General features: G+C 33.6%; 1 protein-coding gene across 50 annotated transcripts in view; it reads left to right on the top strand.

Annotated features, from left to right (window-relative positions):
• The window catches only part of RIMS2 (regulating synaptic membrane exocytosis 2), a 442383-nt gene that overhangs the window by 299114 nt on the left and 124522 nt on the right, over window positions 1-18747 (top strand). For 27 of the 50 annotated variants that reach the window (XM_050323983.1, XM_050323815.1, XM_050323785.1 and 24 more), the window contains 4 exons: window positions 6433-6504; window positions 7970-8149; window positions 9266-9375; window positions 10192-10224. In XM_050323983.1, the coding sequence (XP_050179940.1) occupies window positions 6433-6504; window positions 7970-8149; window positions 9266-9375; window positions 10192-10224 (395 nt within the window). The remainder of the gene's footprint in view (window positions 1-6432; window positions 6505-7969; window positions 8150-9265; window positions 9376-10191; window positions 10225-18747) is intronic. The other 23 variants (XM_050323840.1, XM_050323864.1, XM_050323794.1 and 20 more) reach the window with 5 other exon arrangements.

Raw genomic sequence — 18747 nt, 5'->3', positions numbered from 1 at the left:
GTAAGTAAAGAGTGTAGTGTTATAGATAAAGCTAAAATGTATTTTAAATCTTTATAATAAGAGTTCATTTGTAATTGTACCAAAGTTATTCCTAATAAATGTATTTTTCTTGATGTCTTTCTTGACTCAGAACTAAGGCACTTATGTTCTAGTCTTTTTTTTCCAAGATTAAACTATTTTATTCAGTTGCAAATAGAAAAAGAACATTGTGTTTGAACTATTTTTGAAACTTGTTCTCACTGTTCTGGGCTGCTTTAATGAAAAAGGGGTTTTTAATGATAATACCTGCCTACATTCACAGTGTTGGGGAATATGTCTTTGAGACCTAATACGTTTTACTTTTAGAAATAATCCCAGTTCAAGCTGTCTAACCTATCTTCCTGTGTGATTGATGCATAACCCATGCAAAGTACTGTGTGCCTTATAATCTTTAGTTCTTCCTAGTTGTAGATGCCTTCTGATGAAGAGAGCACACAAATTTTCCTTGCTATTAGTTCTTTTACTTTACTGCTTCCCCCTAGTTTTCTTCTTACTCTTGCAAGAATTTTTTATATTTTTACCTACTTCCTTTGTGAATGTGAACAGGGGAGAACATAATGACTGACATCTTGAAAATGAAAAAAATCTGATAAAACCCAGAATTAACTCTTCAGGATTTTAATGCCAGTTTCTCTGTTCTCTAGAAAGGAGAGGTTTTTGAGGATCTTTTGGCTCAACATTAGTGCAGCTGCAGAGACTTACTTGAGACAATATTTCTTCCCCAGCTTTTTCAACTGAAGTGCCACTGTTTGCTGGCTCTTCAGTTTTAAGTGTACAGCAAGGGCCATGCTTGTTAGTTCTCCCTGGAAAGTGCACAAGTATACTGAAAATGAACAGTATTTGAAGCAGTCTGAAAAAACTGTTTCCTGTAAATAAAGCTTTTGGATTTGCTTTTGATAGTCACATGAGATAGTCCTAGTTTACTTCTCTTGTCTTACAGTTAGTGCTGAGTAGGTGCTAACGTAGCATCTATCAGGTTACTATTTAACATGGTAAATATCTAAAGATAGATTTGTAATTTTACTACTCTATCTCCCCATTTAAATTTAGCTCCAAAAAGATTTGAAAAAAGAAATAAAAGATAAAATCATTTGTTGTGAATCAATATGACTTTTAGGTAAACCATAAGGTGTGAAACATACTTTATTAGAATAAAGACTACTGAAATGCATCAGATTCTAAGATCAGGGGATTTAGAGAATGCCTTTCACAGAAACTAAATGCTATTTTATTCATTTGTAATTTGAGAACTTAAAAGATGATTAAGTCTTATGTCTCTGCTTCTCTTGGAATGATTTGATTGAAATCCTGGGCTCATCAAGTAACAAAAATCTTTTTGACTTCAGAGAGGTCAGCGTTACAGAGCTGTTGCCAAAGGTTAAGAAGAGGGATGAACACACAGCTGTAGTATTTATATACAGTAAACTGCATCATTATAGCCCTGGTTGTGATTAAATGTCTGCATTATTATTGGTGTTTAAAAATGTCACTGGAGAAAAAAAGGCCAACTGTGTATGTGTGCCATCTAGAAATAAAGTTGTATTTAAGATCTGTGGAAAAAAATCCCACAAAAACCCATCAAGAACCAAGAACTTTTCAGATTTTTCATTTAGTACTGCATTGTACAAAAGAATATTGAAGTTCATGCTTAGTTTTAAGCCTACAACTATTTCACCTTATTAGTCTATAATCTAAGTACTCTGCTGAACTGTATTTGAAATTCAAGCTCTACTAGGAAATTCTTGTTTCTCTTTGCTTCCCTCTCAAGCTTCTCTACTCATTGTTTTATATACCACTATACTTCAGTCATGAAATACATGTTCATTAAAACCCTTGAATGTTCCTGTCATTGCTCATACATTATGATATAACATTCAAGTTGAGTGGGTAAAATATTCTGTTCTGAAATGGGAAAATATGGGGAATAAATTTATAATATAGAGCTGAAACTGTTGTATTTTGGAATATTTCCAGTACTTTTATGGAAGTTTAGATTATTATCTTGAGAGAACCACTGCAGTATATTCAGTTATAAAATTGACCTGAGGCAAAGAAGGGGAGAGGATTTCAGTTCTCATCTTTGAGAATTTTGAATTCCCAGGTTTTGAATCCTAATCAGCTTTATCACGATCTTCAGTGAGTCATCTCATGAACACTGAGATATGTGTTCCTGCAGTGTGATTCTTTAATATGTGTCAATTGATGGTCTGTGTAGAAGATGTCAAAAGTTAGAATAGTAGGCAAAATACAAGATACTATATAAGGTAACTGGCTATATAAGTGAAAATGTACTTTGTAAGTACCAAAAACAATAATGTAAAAAACACCGAACATTTGACATTATAGTAAAAATCTAAGTTTCTCAGACTTTTAAATTAGTAGTGAAAGAATGCCTTCAAGTATTTCATGTTGTAAACACAGAATAAAAATATGAATAAATGTTCATTTGATAAAGTTGATGCAAGTTAAATAAATTGGTAAGACATAGGGCAACATATGTGTTCCTTGCAGCCGTTGGTTCCCCTCTGTGTAAGGAAATGGTAGTCTGCAAGGTTCATATGTTTCTAAAAATTGCTTTTGAGTAAAATACTGGAAACTGAATCTTAAGCTAGTTAAAATTGACTAGCTAAGTGGAATTAGTGTTATTATTATTAGTTCATTTGTTGTGTTTGCTCTCATTTGAATGCAATTGCAAATAGTGTCACCTGGAAGTTACAAAGCCTCTTTATCAAAAGGGTTCACCATTTTGTTTTGCTTAATTTTGAGATTTTCTATGAAGAAGAAATTGCTCACATATTTTACTCTTTTCCCTTGAAATGTTCAAGTTGTTTTTGAATTCCTCAAAAATACACAAAATAAGTTAGGTCTGATTTTACTGATAAAGAGGATATGAAATATTTCAGAACATCATTTCAGTCTTAGTTTTTCCAGGATTTGCGTTACTTATTAGTTTTATTGATATTTGTAGTAACTAGTATAAACCTCTGACTGCATCCATAGAATGATAAACTACTTTAGGCTGGAAAAAACATTCAAAAAACTGTCTGCTTTCACTCCCTATTTAAAGCAGGGTTTTGCTATTCCCCAGTAAATATATAAACAATGAAACATATTTTGGAGAGTAAATCTTTATAGGTATAGATTTCTGTGCTTTCTATCAGCATTTTTATAATTGTACAATGCCACCATGCGTTAGCAGGACTAGATATGTCTACAACAGAGTCACCAAAGTGACTGCAATGCCATGTGCAGATATTTAAGCAAACCGTAAGCCTGTGACTTTCGGTAGGTGTAGCAGTGTGCACACAGGAGTGTGGAGCACAGAGTGCCTGGAATTGCAGCAGAGTTCTCTGCTTTGTCTGCTTAGCTGAGTCAGCTGGTAGAAAAGTAGCTCAGACACTGATGTATTCCAATTTAGTCATGCCTGTCAGTGGCACGTGGATATACTTGTAGTTATCACATATACCACAGGGTGATGTGCATGTGAATAGATCATATGAGTGTATGCATGTATGTGTATATATTACATATATATATAAATCATGATACAATATTACTGCAACACAAAAGTCTTTAAATATCTTTATTTCCTTTTTTTTTTTTCTTTTTCTTTTAACCAGAGTACCTAAAAGCATTATGTTCCTGACTTTTAAAAACTATAGCAGTATATATTTTTAAGTTAACTTTCCTTAGAGGTATAGATGAGTGATTTGGTGAGTTATCCCATCACCAGTTTATGTAGACATTTGACAGCTCCTTCCCATTTTCCATTGCAATATTCATGACTCAAATTTAAGTTTGCTTGGTACTAAATCTCAGTTGTTTGTAGACATGCTTATTTGTGTTATGCTAACAGAGGATCTTGTGTCTGTGACTAAACAGCAAAGTTCCTATAGCTAGTAGAAGAATAACATGTCCGAGGATTGAAATCCAGCAGCCATCCACAGACACTGACAGGTATTGCCTTTGTATATTAGCTGGAGTTTGAAATTATGGTAATTAGACAGTGTATTGTTGTATTTTTCTTGTTCTGTGCTCGGTGTTTCTAGATGAAAAAAGATGCACTAGGAGCTGAATTGTAGTGTACTGTAATCCTACAGCTATTCTATTTTTATTTCTTCAGTTTTTTGTTACAATAAAAACCTAATACTAAAATTTTGATTGGCATGATCTCTTAGCTTGTACACAGTAAAAAAAAGTTAACATGGGCTTTCAAATAAAGTGTTTTCAGTCATTCTGGGGAAAAAAACCCTTATACTTGTTTTGTAAGCTGTTACAATTGCTTACTGCTGGAAAATGTTCATCTTTTATAAAGGTTCCTCTATAGATAAGTTTAGATCAATGAGTATAATCATTTGTTGAAAATTCTGTTTAATTGTTAAGAAAAGTAACAAATCTGAAAAACTAAAAAATAGAAATGGTTATTTTCTGCATTGGGAAAAGAGTTAGCGTTTGAAATTTCCAGACTATGAATATAGAACAATGCAGATAAATGAGTAGATCAAATAAAGTGTGGTAGCACCTTTGGTTAGATACTGTACTGCAGTAACTAGAGTTTACAGTGGTACCTAAATACTATGGGATTCTAGTTCTAATATTTGATGGGTTTGGAATATAAAGTTAGATCGTGAATACTCATGAGACTTTCCATGCAGTAGTGACTTGCAGAGAGCTCAGTCTCAAGGCCGGCTTGGTTTAGAAGCAAACACTTACTTCTGTACTCTTTCTTCTGTGTAGGGGAGAGTCAGCTCACAAGACTTGCATGCTTTGACAAGGGAATAGACCATCTACCATGCATGCTTTCCTTAGCAAAGGTAGAAGGATGCTACAGTAGGCAATACTAAATGGAGGTCATTATTTGACATTTCATTAATTGTATTTTCATAATGAAAGGTCTGTTAGCAAAGATAAACAGTGCTAGTGTACATTAAAATAATATATGGATGTTGAATAGTTTAACTCAGATTATCATATTTACCTCTTTAAAAATTAGGAATTCATATGATATGACTTTATGAGAAAAAAGGAAAGTTTCATCTAGATAATTTCTGAGAATGTCTTCAAGAATGATATCTGAAAAATTAGGGACCTGTTTTCAGTTTAGCTTGCTCTCCATACTTGTGGCTGGATTGTGATATTAATGCATAGTTGTATTCAGTGGTAAGGGAGGACCTTCACTACCCAAGCAGCTTATTGGAATGATAGTTTTTCTATAAAAGGGACAGTTTTTTTCTGAACATTGGGATCATATATTACATGTGTTTACTGTTAAAAGAACAAAAGAATAAGTGAGGATGAAGAATAGACAGTAAAACTATCTATTGAATTGTTGTTTATGTGTGTATGGTGTAAAACCACAAAGTGAAACTTTCAAGCGGAAGAAAGTCCACTTTGCTATGGTGATTTTTAAGAGGATTGCATCATGTAGCCTGGAACTTCAGAGTGACAACTCAGTTTCATCTCAGGATTTAAATTAGTCTTCAAATCCTGCAGTCTACAAAACAACAGCAGTGCCAAAGCTTCAAAGCAAAATGTTCATTGCCAAAATTCACGCTCTCCTTCACTTCTGGAAACTCCTGGTTGTTTTTCCCCTTGAAGTAAATGCCAACTGCAGGTTGTAGCAAGCCAAATATTTATGTTAGCCATGGAATATGAAATTTTTATCTGTTAGCATAGTGATTAGCTACACTGGCTCCATGATGCTCTGCAGAATACGAAACCTGCACACCAAGCCATTAGTATTAATCCTAATGGTAAAAATGCCTCCCTGCCTTCTGATACAGGAAATGGGTCAGATCCCTAAGATCCTAAAAATACTTTTTATACCTAAAGAGATTTTTATACCTAATGAGGCCTTAAGAGTGACAAGTGAGAGTCTTGACTTCTCATGAAGTGTTTATGAGAATCATGTGGTTGCTACTCACCTGTTCCTCTATATGTCTCCTACTTGGTGTTGGAAGAAGAGAGAAATAGAAAATTAAATGATACCTCTCACATATTGCCCAGTTGTTGCTGGTATAGCCTAGCAGTCCTCCACTCACTGACAAGAGAAAGGGTATTCTAGCTATGTGTGTCTGACAGACCCATAGAAGAAAGTTTCTGTGGGCTCACTAATTTTCTTAAATATGTGGGTAAACAAGATAGGGGTGGGTTTTCTGGACCTTAGCCATATTCTCTTTTGTAACTTTGTTGAATTTAGGAATATTTTTTCTTGAAATTTGCTTCCATAGTCAAAGAATGTATTCCGTGGTCATTTTTTTAACCATCATGTAGATGGCCGACACTTTTCTCACCTTCTATAACACTGAAAGCTCTCTTAAACAGTTACATAAACTAAAAAGCATTCATATTAAAGCTAAGGTTGTGTTTCTTTGTCTATCAACAATGTAAAAGAAGCGAGACAGTGGATGTTTTTGCTGATGAAGCTTCCCATTCAGAAACAGAGCTGATAGAAGAAGAATTGAGGTAATTTTGTCGTGGTTTTGTGCCAGGCTCATTGTACTTTTTCTCCAATCTTTAGTGCCTCAGCTTATAATTACCATTATGTGTCTCACTGTGGTGTGTTCGCTTGTTAGGAGCTTATAGATATAGGTTCATGATGTGTGGTATTATTCTGAATCTGTCTGTGGCAATTCCTTCGTATGCTCTGGGAGTCCAGTGATGACCTCATGGAAGGCCTGAAGAGACATTGCTTGTAATGACTGTTTTAGTAACCCATTCAGCAAAGTTAGCCACTATATTATTTTTCAATGTTCTTTAGAAATAAATGCTGTTACTAACATAAAACTCTTCATAATGAGGTGTGTCTCTCTCTCTCTCGATACCGATTAAAATTTGACTTCTTGTTACACTTAATTGCCATCCAGCCACTCATTGTATTAACTGACTCCATTGTAAAAGGCATGACTTAGCTAAAGGAAAAGTCCTGAAGGGTACACATTCCCCATTTGTATTCTGTAGCTGTTCAGTTACACAAGGAGAGCTGGGAGGAGTGTGAATTTAAAAAGTAGTTCCATTAGGATATGGATTTTACTTTTAAATTGCCTTGATTTAATGTATTTTTGAGATGTTGCTAGTAAATATTACTCCTTTCAAACAGACCGATTACATTGTGAAAAAAGATGGGGTTGATTATTTTCTGAAAAGAATGGCTCGATTAATTGCCTAATAGTAAAAGACCAAACTGCTTGATCAAAAAGTTCTTTTTTTGCTCAGTCTGATTTCTCCCCATTGCTTCTCTAATGATAACTTTTTCCATTGCTGTTTTAGTACAGTTCCATAGACTGTGAGTTAGGAGAATTTTTTTTTTTTGTTACAAACCAAACTTTTTCTAGTTGTTGGAACTTCTGCAAGTACTAATGATGCACCATCACTATCGTCCAGTCTATATTTCGACAGATATTCTGAGTTTAGTAATAATTAACAGTGCTACAAGATAATTATAACATCCTAAATGTGGACTTTCCTACAAACAAGAGTACTACCTCTAGAGATAATGCAATATAAAAAAACCCCACCTGCTAATATGAGGAATAGTGCAAAATTAAACTACACAATTAAAATTGAACTGCACAATTAAATGAGTCCTTAGCTTTAGTGAGACTTAATATTATGTCAGCTAGTCTTTTCTTCCCAGGTTGATATATTAATTGACACAAAACAACATTTTAATGTCAGGAAACAGACTATTGCATGGATAGTCATTGCTGAGACATTGGAAACATTTCAGCCCATTTATCAAGAGCAAGTTATATGGAGCAAGTTAAATCATACATGTATAAGAAAAATGTATGTTATCACGAATTTCTATCAGAAAATTTACTCCCCCCAAAAATATACATAACAAAATGATTTGCTCCAAACCAGTATCATGCAGCATATTTTATATATAGAAAAGTTCATCTGAGCTGCTTTTTGACTAACATTACAGGAATTGTGAAGCAGCAGATAGACAGCCATATCAAAGATCCAGATCAACAGAGCAACGTCCTATGCTAGAGCGGACCAACTCCCGCTCCCGATCCACAGAGCGTCCTGACTCAAACCTCATCAGGTCGATGCCTTCATTAATGACTGGAAGATCTGCCCCTCCTTCACCTGCCTTACCGAGGTGAAACAGACAAATCAATCAGACTAATCCCCTTCTGCCCCACCAGCTCACCATTTTATTTTCCCAGTAGCCAATTGGTATCGCCTCATCCTTAGCTGATCACTAGTAGCAATAGATACTAACACTTTCAGTGCCAACACACTACTTATATTCAACTCTGGATATAATGGTGTGGCTGCCATTGCAAATCATTTGCTAGCTGTATTTAACTACATTTGTTTATGATTTCTCATTTATCAGGAATCCTGGATGGTTTCCCACATAAAGCACTTTCATAACTTTCATATTCTTCTCTTACAGAATGAGAAATTATTTGTGTTCATCAGACATTGCTTATGGAACAACCATCATAACATCAAATGAAACTATTTTTTTTTAAAAAAGTTTCTTTAGATGGACTGTACTAACTTTGTCTATTAATTATCATTTTAACCACCATTTTCTCTGACTACATTTTACTGTGCCATAGTCTGTATTGTTCCTGTTTGAGTACCCCTGATTGATATTTTGAGGATTTTTATGCATTATTCTTAGCTTAAATAAACATATTACAATAAAAAAAATGAGTGCATTTTGCTCTAGTTGATGTTCAATAAAGCCTCTCCTTATTTTAGAACTGCAGAATACATTCTTTTGTTTTCTGAAAGTTACAGTTATTAGCATCAAATCCCCAGTGAGAGTTAGAGTCAAATATCAGTGTCTTTTCTCAGTTTATTACTTTGTTTAGACAAATCCATGTAATCTCATTGCCACTTAAATGTAGTTTAAGCAAATACATGCTGAGTAAAGATCATTGAATTTGACTTGTGGATAAATTTATGTGTATGTGGGTATTATATTCATATGCACATGAATATGCACACAACACATTTTCTGGCTTGACTGTATGAACAAGCATCTTATAGATGTTCAGACCTAGTTTGGCTTCTTTTTCATGGAGAGATTTCTGTTTTTTAATAAGGTCTTTTTTCTGAAATGATATAATAGTTTCACTCTGGGACTGCAAGGGCCCCAAGTGATGTAAAGCCTACTTAGTCATGTTATCAGTTCTTGATGATATTTAAGGATGAATTTGTCATTTAAAGGCTGTGGTTTGTTTTGATATGTGTCTCATAGGTCACATCCTCGATCTGGGTCTGTTCAGACAAGTCCATCAAGTACTCCAGTAGTAGGGCGAAGGGGCAGGCAGTTACCACAGCTCCCACCCAAGGGGACGTTGGAGAGAAGTAAGTGTGTGGTTTTCTCCTTAATGACACTACCAAATTACTCATGAAGGTTGGTTATATTTATTATTTTCCTTTTGCCATTGGAGTTGAAATCTCTTGAGTTTTTTTGTACAGAATTAGGATTTGATAGTAGTATTGCATTTTGTACTGTGTTTTCTTCTATCATGTTTTAATATATGCAATACTCTTGGCTGAAATGATTCACCAGCAATACACATGAACCAAGGTGGACTATTGGCATGATCCTGTTCCTTCTGAACTCAATAGGTGTTTTGTTTGTGCCAGGCTTCAACTGGCACAGGCAATGGTCTTTTGTATGTTGTTTCATGATAAAATTCTGGCTCTTTTGGAAGTCAGAAACATAGTTGATCGCTTGTGGGTTCACATGTAGTGTATTAAAGATCACTAATATAAAACATCTGCTTCTTGAAACAGGAAGAACAAGAAGAGAAGTAATAATCTTTAAAATGGGAAAGGTCAGAAAGATATTTCATGATTCATGTTTTACTGGTACTCTAATTGAGCTTATCATTAATGTCTGTTAAAAGCACTGGTTGATTGAGATATGTTCCGAAATGTTTAGAAACAGGGGCATATAAACACATTTTTGATAGCAAATATATATTCACCTTCATCTTCTAATAATTAGATGTGCTGTGCAAAATCAGTCTAAATGGACATATACACTCTTTTTTTTTAAATCCTTCTTAACATGTATATTGTACCTTTTATAAAACTTATGTTGTTTTTAACCCCTGTGCTTTGGTTCCTTTTTGTTTGTTTGTTTGTTTGTTTTGTTTTTGTGACTTTCCCTAGACAATGGAGACAAGGAGATAGAATCTTATGAAGGTCTGTACATAAAGAAGGGCTTGTTTTTCACCTGAAAGCCTTTTTCAGAGGCTATATAGGGAAAAATAAACCCAACTGCAATTGATGTTACTTGATTGCAGAGACACAATCAGAATTATTGTCATAATTATTTAGTGTTTGCTTTTAGACCTGTGGCTCATAAATTGTACATGAAAGGGTAAAAATAATACTATCTAAATATGATTGTCATTAAAAAAGTACCTAAACATGGACCCATTTTTAAAGACAAAGATTTTATGCTACAGCAAATAAGGGCATTTCAGCTAACCTATGTATGTATGTACCTTTCCAGGATTAGCAGATATTCAGGCACATGTTTAAATATAAGCCTTTGAAGCTATTTGACATGTGTAATATTAGCCATGCATTTGATCAAAACAATGCTTTTATTGTAAATATATGATAGTGTGATACATGTGTGAAATTACAAGGTCATTTTTGAAATAATATAGGGACAAAAATTAATTGAATTAATTATACCTTTCAAAAAGGTATAATATTTTTGCCAAAAATTAAATCCCCTTCTATTTTGTAACATTAAACCCATTTAATTTACTTAATAGCAAGCCACAAGATATCAATTGCAGTCCTTGGTTATACCACTGAGGGTCTTTATGTAGTATTACTGCATCTGTCTCATCAGACTTTTTAATATAATATTTAAAATGTTTTCAGTATTTATTTCCGTTTTGGAAACAAAAACTGCATTAAAAGAAAACTCTTGTTTTCTCAGATAACCACCCAACTATATTCATTTCTTTGTTGTCTTATATGTTGTAAATTGCTTATATGAAATACAGTCTAGATATGCCAGGAAATAATCACATCTAATCACATGATATTTGCTGTCATTGCTGTAAATGCTTTTATGTTTTACCATTCTTCCCTGCTCTTTGCTTAGCATATCTATTTAGACTGTGAGCTCCTTAGAGCAGCAACTGTGAAGTACTGCATATTTTTACTGTGTTTAATTAGAGAGGGTAGCAGTCTTATTTATTATTTACTTCATAGGTTCTATAGAGAGAAATATAATAAATACAATAAAATAATTATTTTTTATAGGAGTGCTAGAATTGTTTGCTCTGGTAAGTACTGCTGGGATTTGAGGAACTCTGTTTTTACTTGAAGACTGAGTAATATTTTCTTTTACCTCTGTCTTTTTGAAAAAAAGTAGTCTTTTGGAAAATCTGGGTTATGAAAATTGCCAAGTCCACAGATGTTGAAGTTTTAATGTACAATAAAAGCATCATCAGTGACTCAAGATACAGTAATTAGATAGATTTCATTTTGAATTTACACGTGTAAAGACGGTAAACCCTGTTAAAAACATAATCCATAGATTCAGTTTTCATACAGTATCCTATATAATTTTTTCTGTTGTGAATTAAGAGCTTATATTCTAATACCAGTAAAGTTCTCCTTTGAGGCTTTTTCCCTCCTTCTATAGGATTTTCTAATAATTTTCTTTAAGGAAAGTAATAATTTTCTTTAAAAAGCATAGTGCTCTACAAGAACAGCAGATTACCTAACTTCTGCCAGTGACAAAACGTAATTAAGATTAATAGCAGTCTTTTTACTGTGGAGAATTGATTTTTACAGAAAGTTATTTTAAGCAAATGAAGTACCAGTTATAAAAACTGATATGTAATAGAATCGGAAACACTGACTATCGTAGAAGAAGTTTATGCCATTATTTAACAAATAAAGCATCAAGTAAACCTGAAAGCTTTATAGGCATTTGAGTAGATTTTAATGTGTTTTTATATGCCCTTGGGATAATCAAAACGGTTGAGTGTTGTTGGGAAAGCCTAATGACCATAGCAGAAAATGCCATTGTCACAGAATAGGCCTTTCTGCTCTTACAGAAACAGAGGCATTTCTGTATTGCTTGGAAACACACTGTGAAGGTTAACCTTTCTGTATTCTGAAATCTAGGATTTTATTGTTGACCAGATTAAGTTAAAATCATACTGAGGAAAAGAGTTAATTAAAGATACATTACAGACAAAGAGGAATTTGAAGTCATCTCAATTTTTAAAAAGAGAAAAAGCAAAAAGGAAAAACTTATCTGTTGTTAACTTCTACAGTAGTCTCATTTAGTTTGCATAATAATCTGTATTTTTTACAGGGTTGAAAGTGCATACTTTTCTTAAAATGTAGTAGAAGAAATGGCAGAACTCAAGTAGAAATAAGGAAGTAATTTGCTGTTGGAGATATTTTTTGCTATAGTGCAGTACTCAGTAGAATGTGGAATATGGTGAGATTATGGTTGTATGACTAGAAATGGAAGGGAAAGAATCTACAGGGGAAAAAAATACTCCTCTGGGTAATGGCTTTCATAATTAGGATTAGAATTAAAATACCTTGATTTGGGTTAGATTTAGTTCCATGAACTCTGTTATGTAGTTGCAAGATTTTGCTCCAGGGCATGTAGGTTACCCCAGAATACTTTATTTCAAAATTCTGAAATAGCTAGAGCTTTGTTCTTAAGAAATCTAGCTGTGAAGGACCATTCCTATCTGTAGTGTATGGTCTCATACATATTTTTATCAGTGTCCCACATACTGTCTAGGAGAACATGCTTAGCTGTGTTGTGTTTACAGTCTTTTATCATCATGGTATTTTGGCTAATTCCTTAACTTCCCACTGCTGTGTTGCTTCCAGTATCAGATTTACCTTTTCAGGAGAAAGACTGAGTACTTCTGAAATGCATGTCATTATCTTATCTACCCAGTGTAGATAGCATTAGCATCGAGGCAGTTTGGGTTTTGCTTTACCCTTTTTTAATTTAGTAGACTTTCATGTTAGGTGGTTAGAAGGTAGTTCTGAAAAGATGTCTGGGACCACTTAAGTTTTTACTAAATTTTCACTACTGAATTGCCAATACACTTTTTTTTTTTTTCCCCCCAGCTGAACATTTGTATATCTTTAAATTGTGCTAGAGATAGAGCCATCTTGTTTAAATGAACATTTGTAGGAAAACAGTATTATTAAATTGAAATTGTTTTTAGCAGTGAAGTGTTTAATTACTCTTAAGTGTTCTGTATTATTTGCTCTATAGACAATAAGTGAGTACTGCAATATTTATGGTTCTTAAGGGCTAATGTGATTTTTTTCATTTATATGTGGCTATAATATATTTCTTTATTCTTATTTGCCTTGGTAGAAGGATGAAATCAATCACAGCTCGCTGCTAATTAAAATGGAACACCATAGAGTGCTCTTGAAACTATTCAGTATTCATCCTTTCAGTTTGTTGTTAATTACTAATCAGAGAGATTTTTTCCTAATATAGATTTTTCCTTTTCCTCTTAAAAATAAACATAGCCCTTTCTTTCTTCATTCCCACAAAAAATCCCCCAGCTCTCCATCCAACCATAAAAACTAGAAAATTATATTAGACAAAAAATGGAATAAAACCTTAAAATATGAAAATAAAGTGCTCAGAAATTTAGCACATAGTAGAGCTCAGTGAGGATTTGCCCTTCTATTTATGCTTTATGGTACAGACTTTAATTACATGATCTCATCATAATCTTGTGTCTTGGGAAAGTTATTTCAGAGGTTTTTAAAGCCTGACACTAATGCTGATTAACTGTCCTCTTAACTTCAGGTATGGGTGATTTTGTTCCAGAATAAAATTAGCTATGAATGGAATTAACAGGAATACTTGATTAGGTTTAATCAGGAATAGCTAGCAACCATAATTCCAGTTTTTATACCTTAAAAAGAACAATGTCAATGTACTCTTGTTGTAACTCATGCAGCATGGCGTAACTCATGGCGTGCGAGTTACTGAGGCAGTCCAACGGATAGGAAACACAGATGCCCTTGGCAGAAACACATGCTGTTTATTTTAAGGGGTTTTATCTTATTCAGAGCATAATTTCTTTGTTAAATGAGACATAGTTTTGCAAAATGAAAAGGAATTTTATTGTGTGTTTTCCAATGCCCTACAGTTTGATGGGAAACAGAGAAAGACTATTTTAATGCAATTGCACAGAACCTGTATTAACACTGGTCATAATTCTATCATACTCTATCAGCTGTGATTTCAAGTGTTTTTAAGAATATATGGCATATGGGTACTTTATTTTATAAAAGGTGATTGATCACATGCATATAATATAGGATAAGAGGTTGGATTACCTTCAGCTTGGCTATGAACTTGATGACTTAGTCAAATACAGCAGTCTGAAAAAATGAAGGTACATAGCTTTGCACCCACCCATTTTTTGTGTGGACACTTCTGTGGTACTGCCTGTATATTGTTAGACACCTTTGTGCTTGCACAGCATAACTTGCATCATATGTGCTTGAAAGCAAAGTAAAGAGATTAGCTTAGTTAACATCAGTAACAAGGCTTCCTTAGGATACTGCCTGAATCACCTTGGGTTTTTGACTTCAACAAAGAACTTTCAACAATACAAAAAAAGCCTTTGGGTTTTACTTGTGGATGCTTAGTTCACTTTCCTGAGAGGCAGCAGAGACCTCAGCCCCTGAAGAATATTAAAATATTTTATTTGCATTGGTACAATTTTGACAGAAAAACTTGAAAAAATTTTACTAAATTGAAGAGCTTAACGTGCTTACTTGAAAGGTTCTGACTTTTCAAGGGAGGTCATAGTTTATCATTTTACCTCGGATTGGCCAAAGTGGGAATTAAACAGCTTTATGAAATTTGAAGGTCTTACTATCTAGTTCTGAGACCACAAAGGGTATAACGAAAAAATGGCTGAGGGGTCATAAAACTGTGCTCACAATAGCCATTGTTTGCTTATGTTTCAGGGTACCAACATGCCAAAACCACTTCAATTCTACTGAAATTGATTTTTTTAAAGTCTTAGACACATCTTCTATATGTTTGACTGTATAGATTATGTCCCTTCTGAATATTTTAATTGGAATTTTCAGTGTCATGATTTCAATTGGAATTTAAATGCCATGGTTTTATCACAGAATTATAGAGCAGAAATCCATGCAGAGATTAGTTTCCATTGCATTGGCTTTGATTATAGCTGAAATTTCTCTAGATTAAGAATAACCTGCTAGAACAAGTAGTTTTTAAATTACTCTTCCATGATAGCTAAACCTGAGGTCCAGTAATTCGATGAGATATTTAATTGCACATAAGCCTATGTGAGTAATAAGAGAACTGAAAAGAATTCTGGGAACAGCGAACACAAAAATCAATAAGTATTCAAAATCTGAACCTTGAAAACCTATAAGGTACTGCATCATATCAAAACTGTTTCATGAATAACTGTCATTTAAATTAAAGCAGGCATATGATACACTGGTTGCTCAACTTGACGCTCTTCAGTAGTGTGCTGTTACCTTCTTGAACTTTGTCACAAAAGAAAGTTTGGTTCTTTATTAATGACATAAAAAACATATTTGTGTTTCTTATAATTAGTGGTATTTTCACTGTTGTTTCCAACTATTTCAGTGTTCTCTAGTATTTAGATATGCTCTAGGCAACTGTGGATACTGGTGGAAAAGTGTCTTCCTTTATGCATTTTAACTACAATGAAATTCAGGTAAAAAGCATATTATCTGGCAAATCGAGGATATTTTTTCCAAGCTGGAAAAGCATTTGCGTTGTTTCTTCTGCACTTATTAAGGTACCAAGTGTGTCCACTTGTTTATGATTTATACACAATTTAAAATGTGCTGTTTGAGAATGGAGGCTTAGACTTTTATTCCTAGAAAAAACTAAGACAAAGCCAAGCAGAAGATACTTTTAAACCAATTATCTACCAATATCTGTCTGTTTTCTCTGTTTTGGTTCTTATTATCTACTTTTCAGTGGTTCAAAATTTAATAAGAAATTGGCAATAAGGGACAATAAAGGCTGCATATGAGCATCATTACTTGCAGAAGGATCTCATTGGAGTAAACTAGAGATATGAATGAAAAATAGCACAAAGATTTATTTAATCTTTGATTCACTAAAAAAAATATCTGCCACAGACTGAGGGTTTGTATGTTATTGCAGATGTCTTTTGTTTGATGTTTATCTTTTATTTGAACAGCTTGTAACAAAGCATGCTTGTTTTTGTCTTGCTTTTTTCCCCCTGTCATACCTTGCTTATACAAATGCAGCAGGAGATGAAGAAAACAAGCGTACTGGAGTTCAGGAGTCAGAGGTCGAGGCAGGTCTGTCTGACCACAAGTGCCTATCTCCTCTAGATATGTTTTCCCCTGAGCATATAGGGAAGCTTTACCAGCCAGCTTGTCAATATATTAAAAGAAAAAAACCAGTGAATATTTATACCATTTTATGAAAGAACCACACAAGCAAGTTGATTGTACCATAGTTTATTTACCAGTTGTGAATACTTACAATAATACAATCTGAAAAAAAAGTCACCTAAGTTTTTAACTTTTTTGTCCTTCTTTATGAAAGTGCTCCATCACTCTGCTTAAATAACACACTTAGCAAATCTGGGTGGACACCTGCTCTCTAGTTTACATTTATAATTTTTACAAGCAGGGAAGTAAATGCTATTGTATCATGACATGTTTTTTTTTCTTCGCTTGTGTAAATAGTAGGAAATAGTAAATAGTAGGAAACTTCATTACATGGAAATCCTTAGACTATTTTGTATAATGTCCCTCATCCTGCTTGGAAGACAGTTCAGTTGGTATTAGGATGAAAACTGATAGTTCTCAACTCAAATACCATGTGATTAAAACATAAAACTTTAACTTCTAATTTCAGAAAACACCCCATTCACATTCAAATATATGCAGAGATCTAAAGATTTTTCAATAATTTTTCTGTTCTTAAGTTTCTTTCTCAAAGGAAGAATCATAAATGCATAAATTTAACTTTTACATACATTGTTAATAGGTTACATTCTGTTATCCATGTCAATAAATGTCAAAAGTGGTGGAAGCATGACGTGAAAAATGATGAGCTGAGCAAGAAACACATTTAGTACTAGCTGGTAGGAAAAATTACTAGCATACATATATATGCCTAAAATGCTAAATGCTGCTTAAAAGTGTAAGTGCCTGAATCTTGTACCCTGAACCCCACTCCCATTGTTATTTAAGAGAAGAAAATACAGATTACTATTTTCTTCTACAAAACAAAGTCAGGAATAATTACTGTGAAGGACTCATTACTTGTTAAAAAATCTGGATGTTAGAGTAATTTCAAGATTTGGAAAGTGAAAAGCAGGTTTATTTTTTTTTAATTGTAGTTCTCTCTTAAGCATCCAAAGTGTCCTTTAAGATCTTTGCCTTCCCATTTTTCATTGTAGCACAATTCACTTTTTTCTTGCTTTTGTTATGGTTTGGTCACTGTGGTGTTCAGTGGTGTGTGTACTGTGCACTCTTCATTCTGTGTGCTTTGTGCATAGTGCATGGAGTCGTGCTCGCTTAGGTTACAAAACATTTGTGTGTGCTTATAGTTACATTGTTCACCATAGTAGCTGTTCCAATTGTTAATCATCATTGTCTATTTTTAATGTTGTAAAGATGAGGAAAAACATCAAACCCCACCTGTTAATGGGCGAAAAGGCAAGTTTATTATGATATGCTTGTGAATTGTGGGTGCTTTGGAAATTTTACTTATTTTTTGCTGCATGTGTGTGTGTTGCTTAGTTCTGCTAGCTCAAATTAGTAAGTTCACATGTGTTCAGTTTCAGTGTGTTTTTTTACTTCCTGGATATAATTATTTTCAACTGTAATTTAAAAATATTTCTTGGAATCAAGAACTCCAGATTTTTATATTTTTACAGCTAACTGTATTGCTGAAGTTATAGTTTACACTACATAGATATGTGATCATGTTGGCTGTTTAAAACTTGAGGGGCAGTTTCTGTATTTCTTCTCGATTTTGGATTTTGCAATCTGCCTTGCCCTAAGAGGACAAGTAGTTTGCAGACATCTACAAAATTGTCTGCATTGTCTTCCACTTTTTACCTGGTCTATATTCTTTTACATCCTTTGTGTATATAGTTTACAAGTTTGGCACGTTTTAATGTGACTAGCAAAAATAGACCATTTTAATTATCATATGCTGGCAGAAAAAGACTTATGTTATTAGCAATCATTTCTATTGTCGAGTTTGTATTATGTTTGATATCCTCTTCTTTTTGAAATGCTGTAGAAATAAGTGTAATTCAAAGCACTGAAATGTTAACATGGAGATTTAGGTTTCTTATCTAAAAAATAGGACAAGAAAATTGCAATGAACAGCTTCCTTTGAAGTTTTAAATGTGAGTTCATACTTTTAAATTGCTTTGATTGTTTTGAAGAAATATGTTACTACTTTTCCATGTACTTCTAAAACCATATTACATTTAGACTTTGTCTCATCAATATCTTCTTCCAGTGAACAATGTGTAATCTGGACAGTGACTTGGATTTATTAAAATTTGGGTATTCATTCTTACACTTCCATCTCTACCAGAAGCCTACACTATTTTGGACTATTCCTAGCTCTCTACTCTCTAGAACAATTAATTTAGCAGAGAGAATACATATTTC

Source organism: Myiozetetes cayanensis, unplaced genomic scaffold, assembly GCF_022539395.1.
Source record: "Myiozetetes cayanensis isolate MyiCay16 unplaced genomic scaffold, myiCay2020 scf1, whole genome shotgun sequence".
Lineage (NCBI taxonomy): Eukaryota > Metazoa > Chordata > Aves > Passeriformes > Tyrannidae > Myiozetetes > Myiozetetes cayanensis.
Note: the sequence above shows the minus strand (reverse complement) of the source record. Positions and strands in the feature narration are given on the sequence as shown.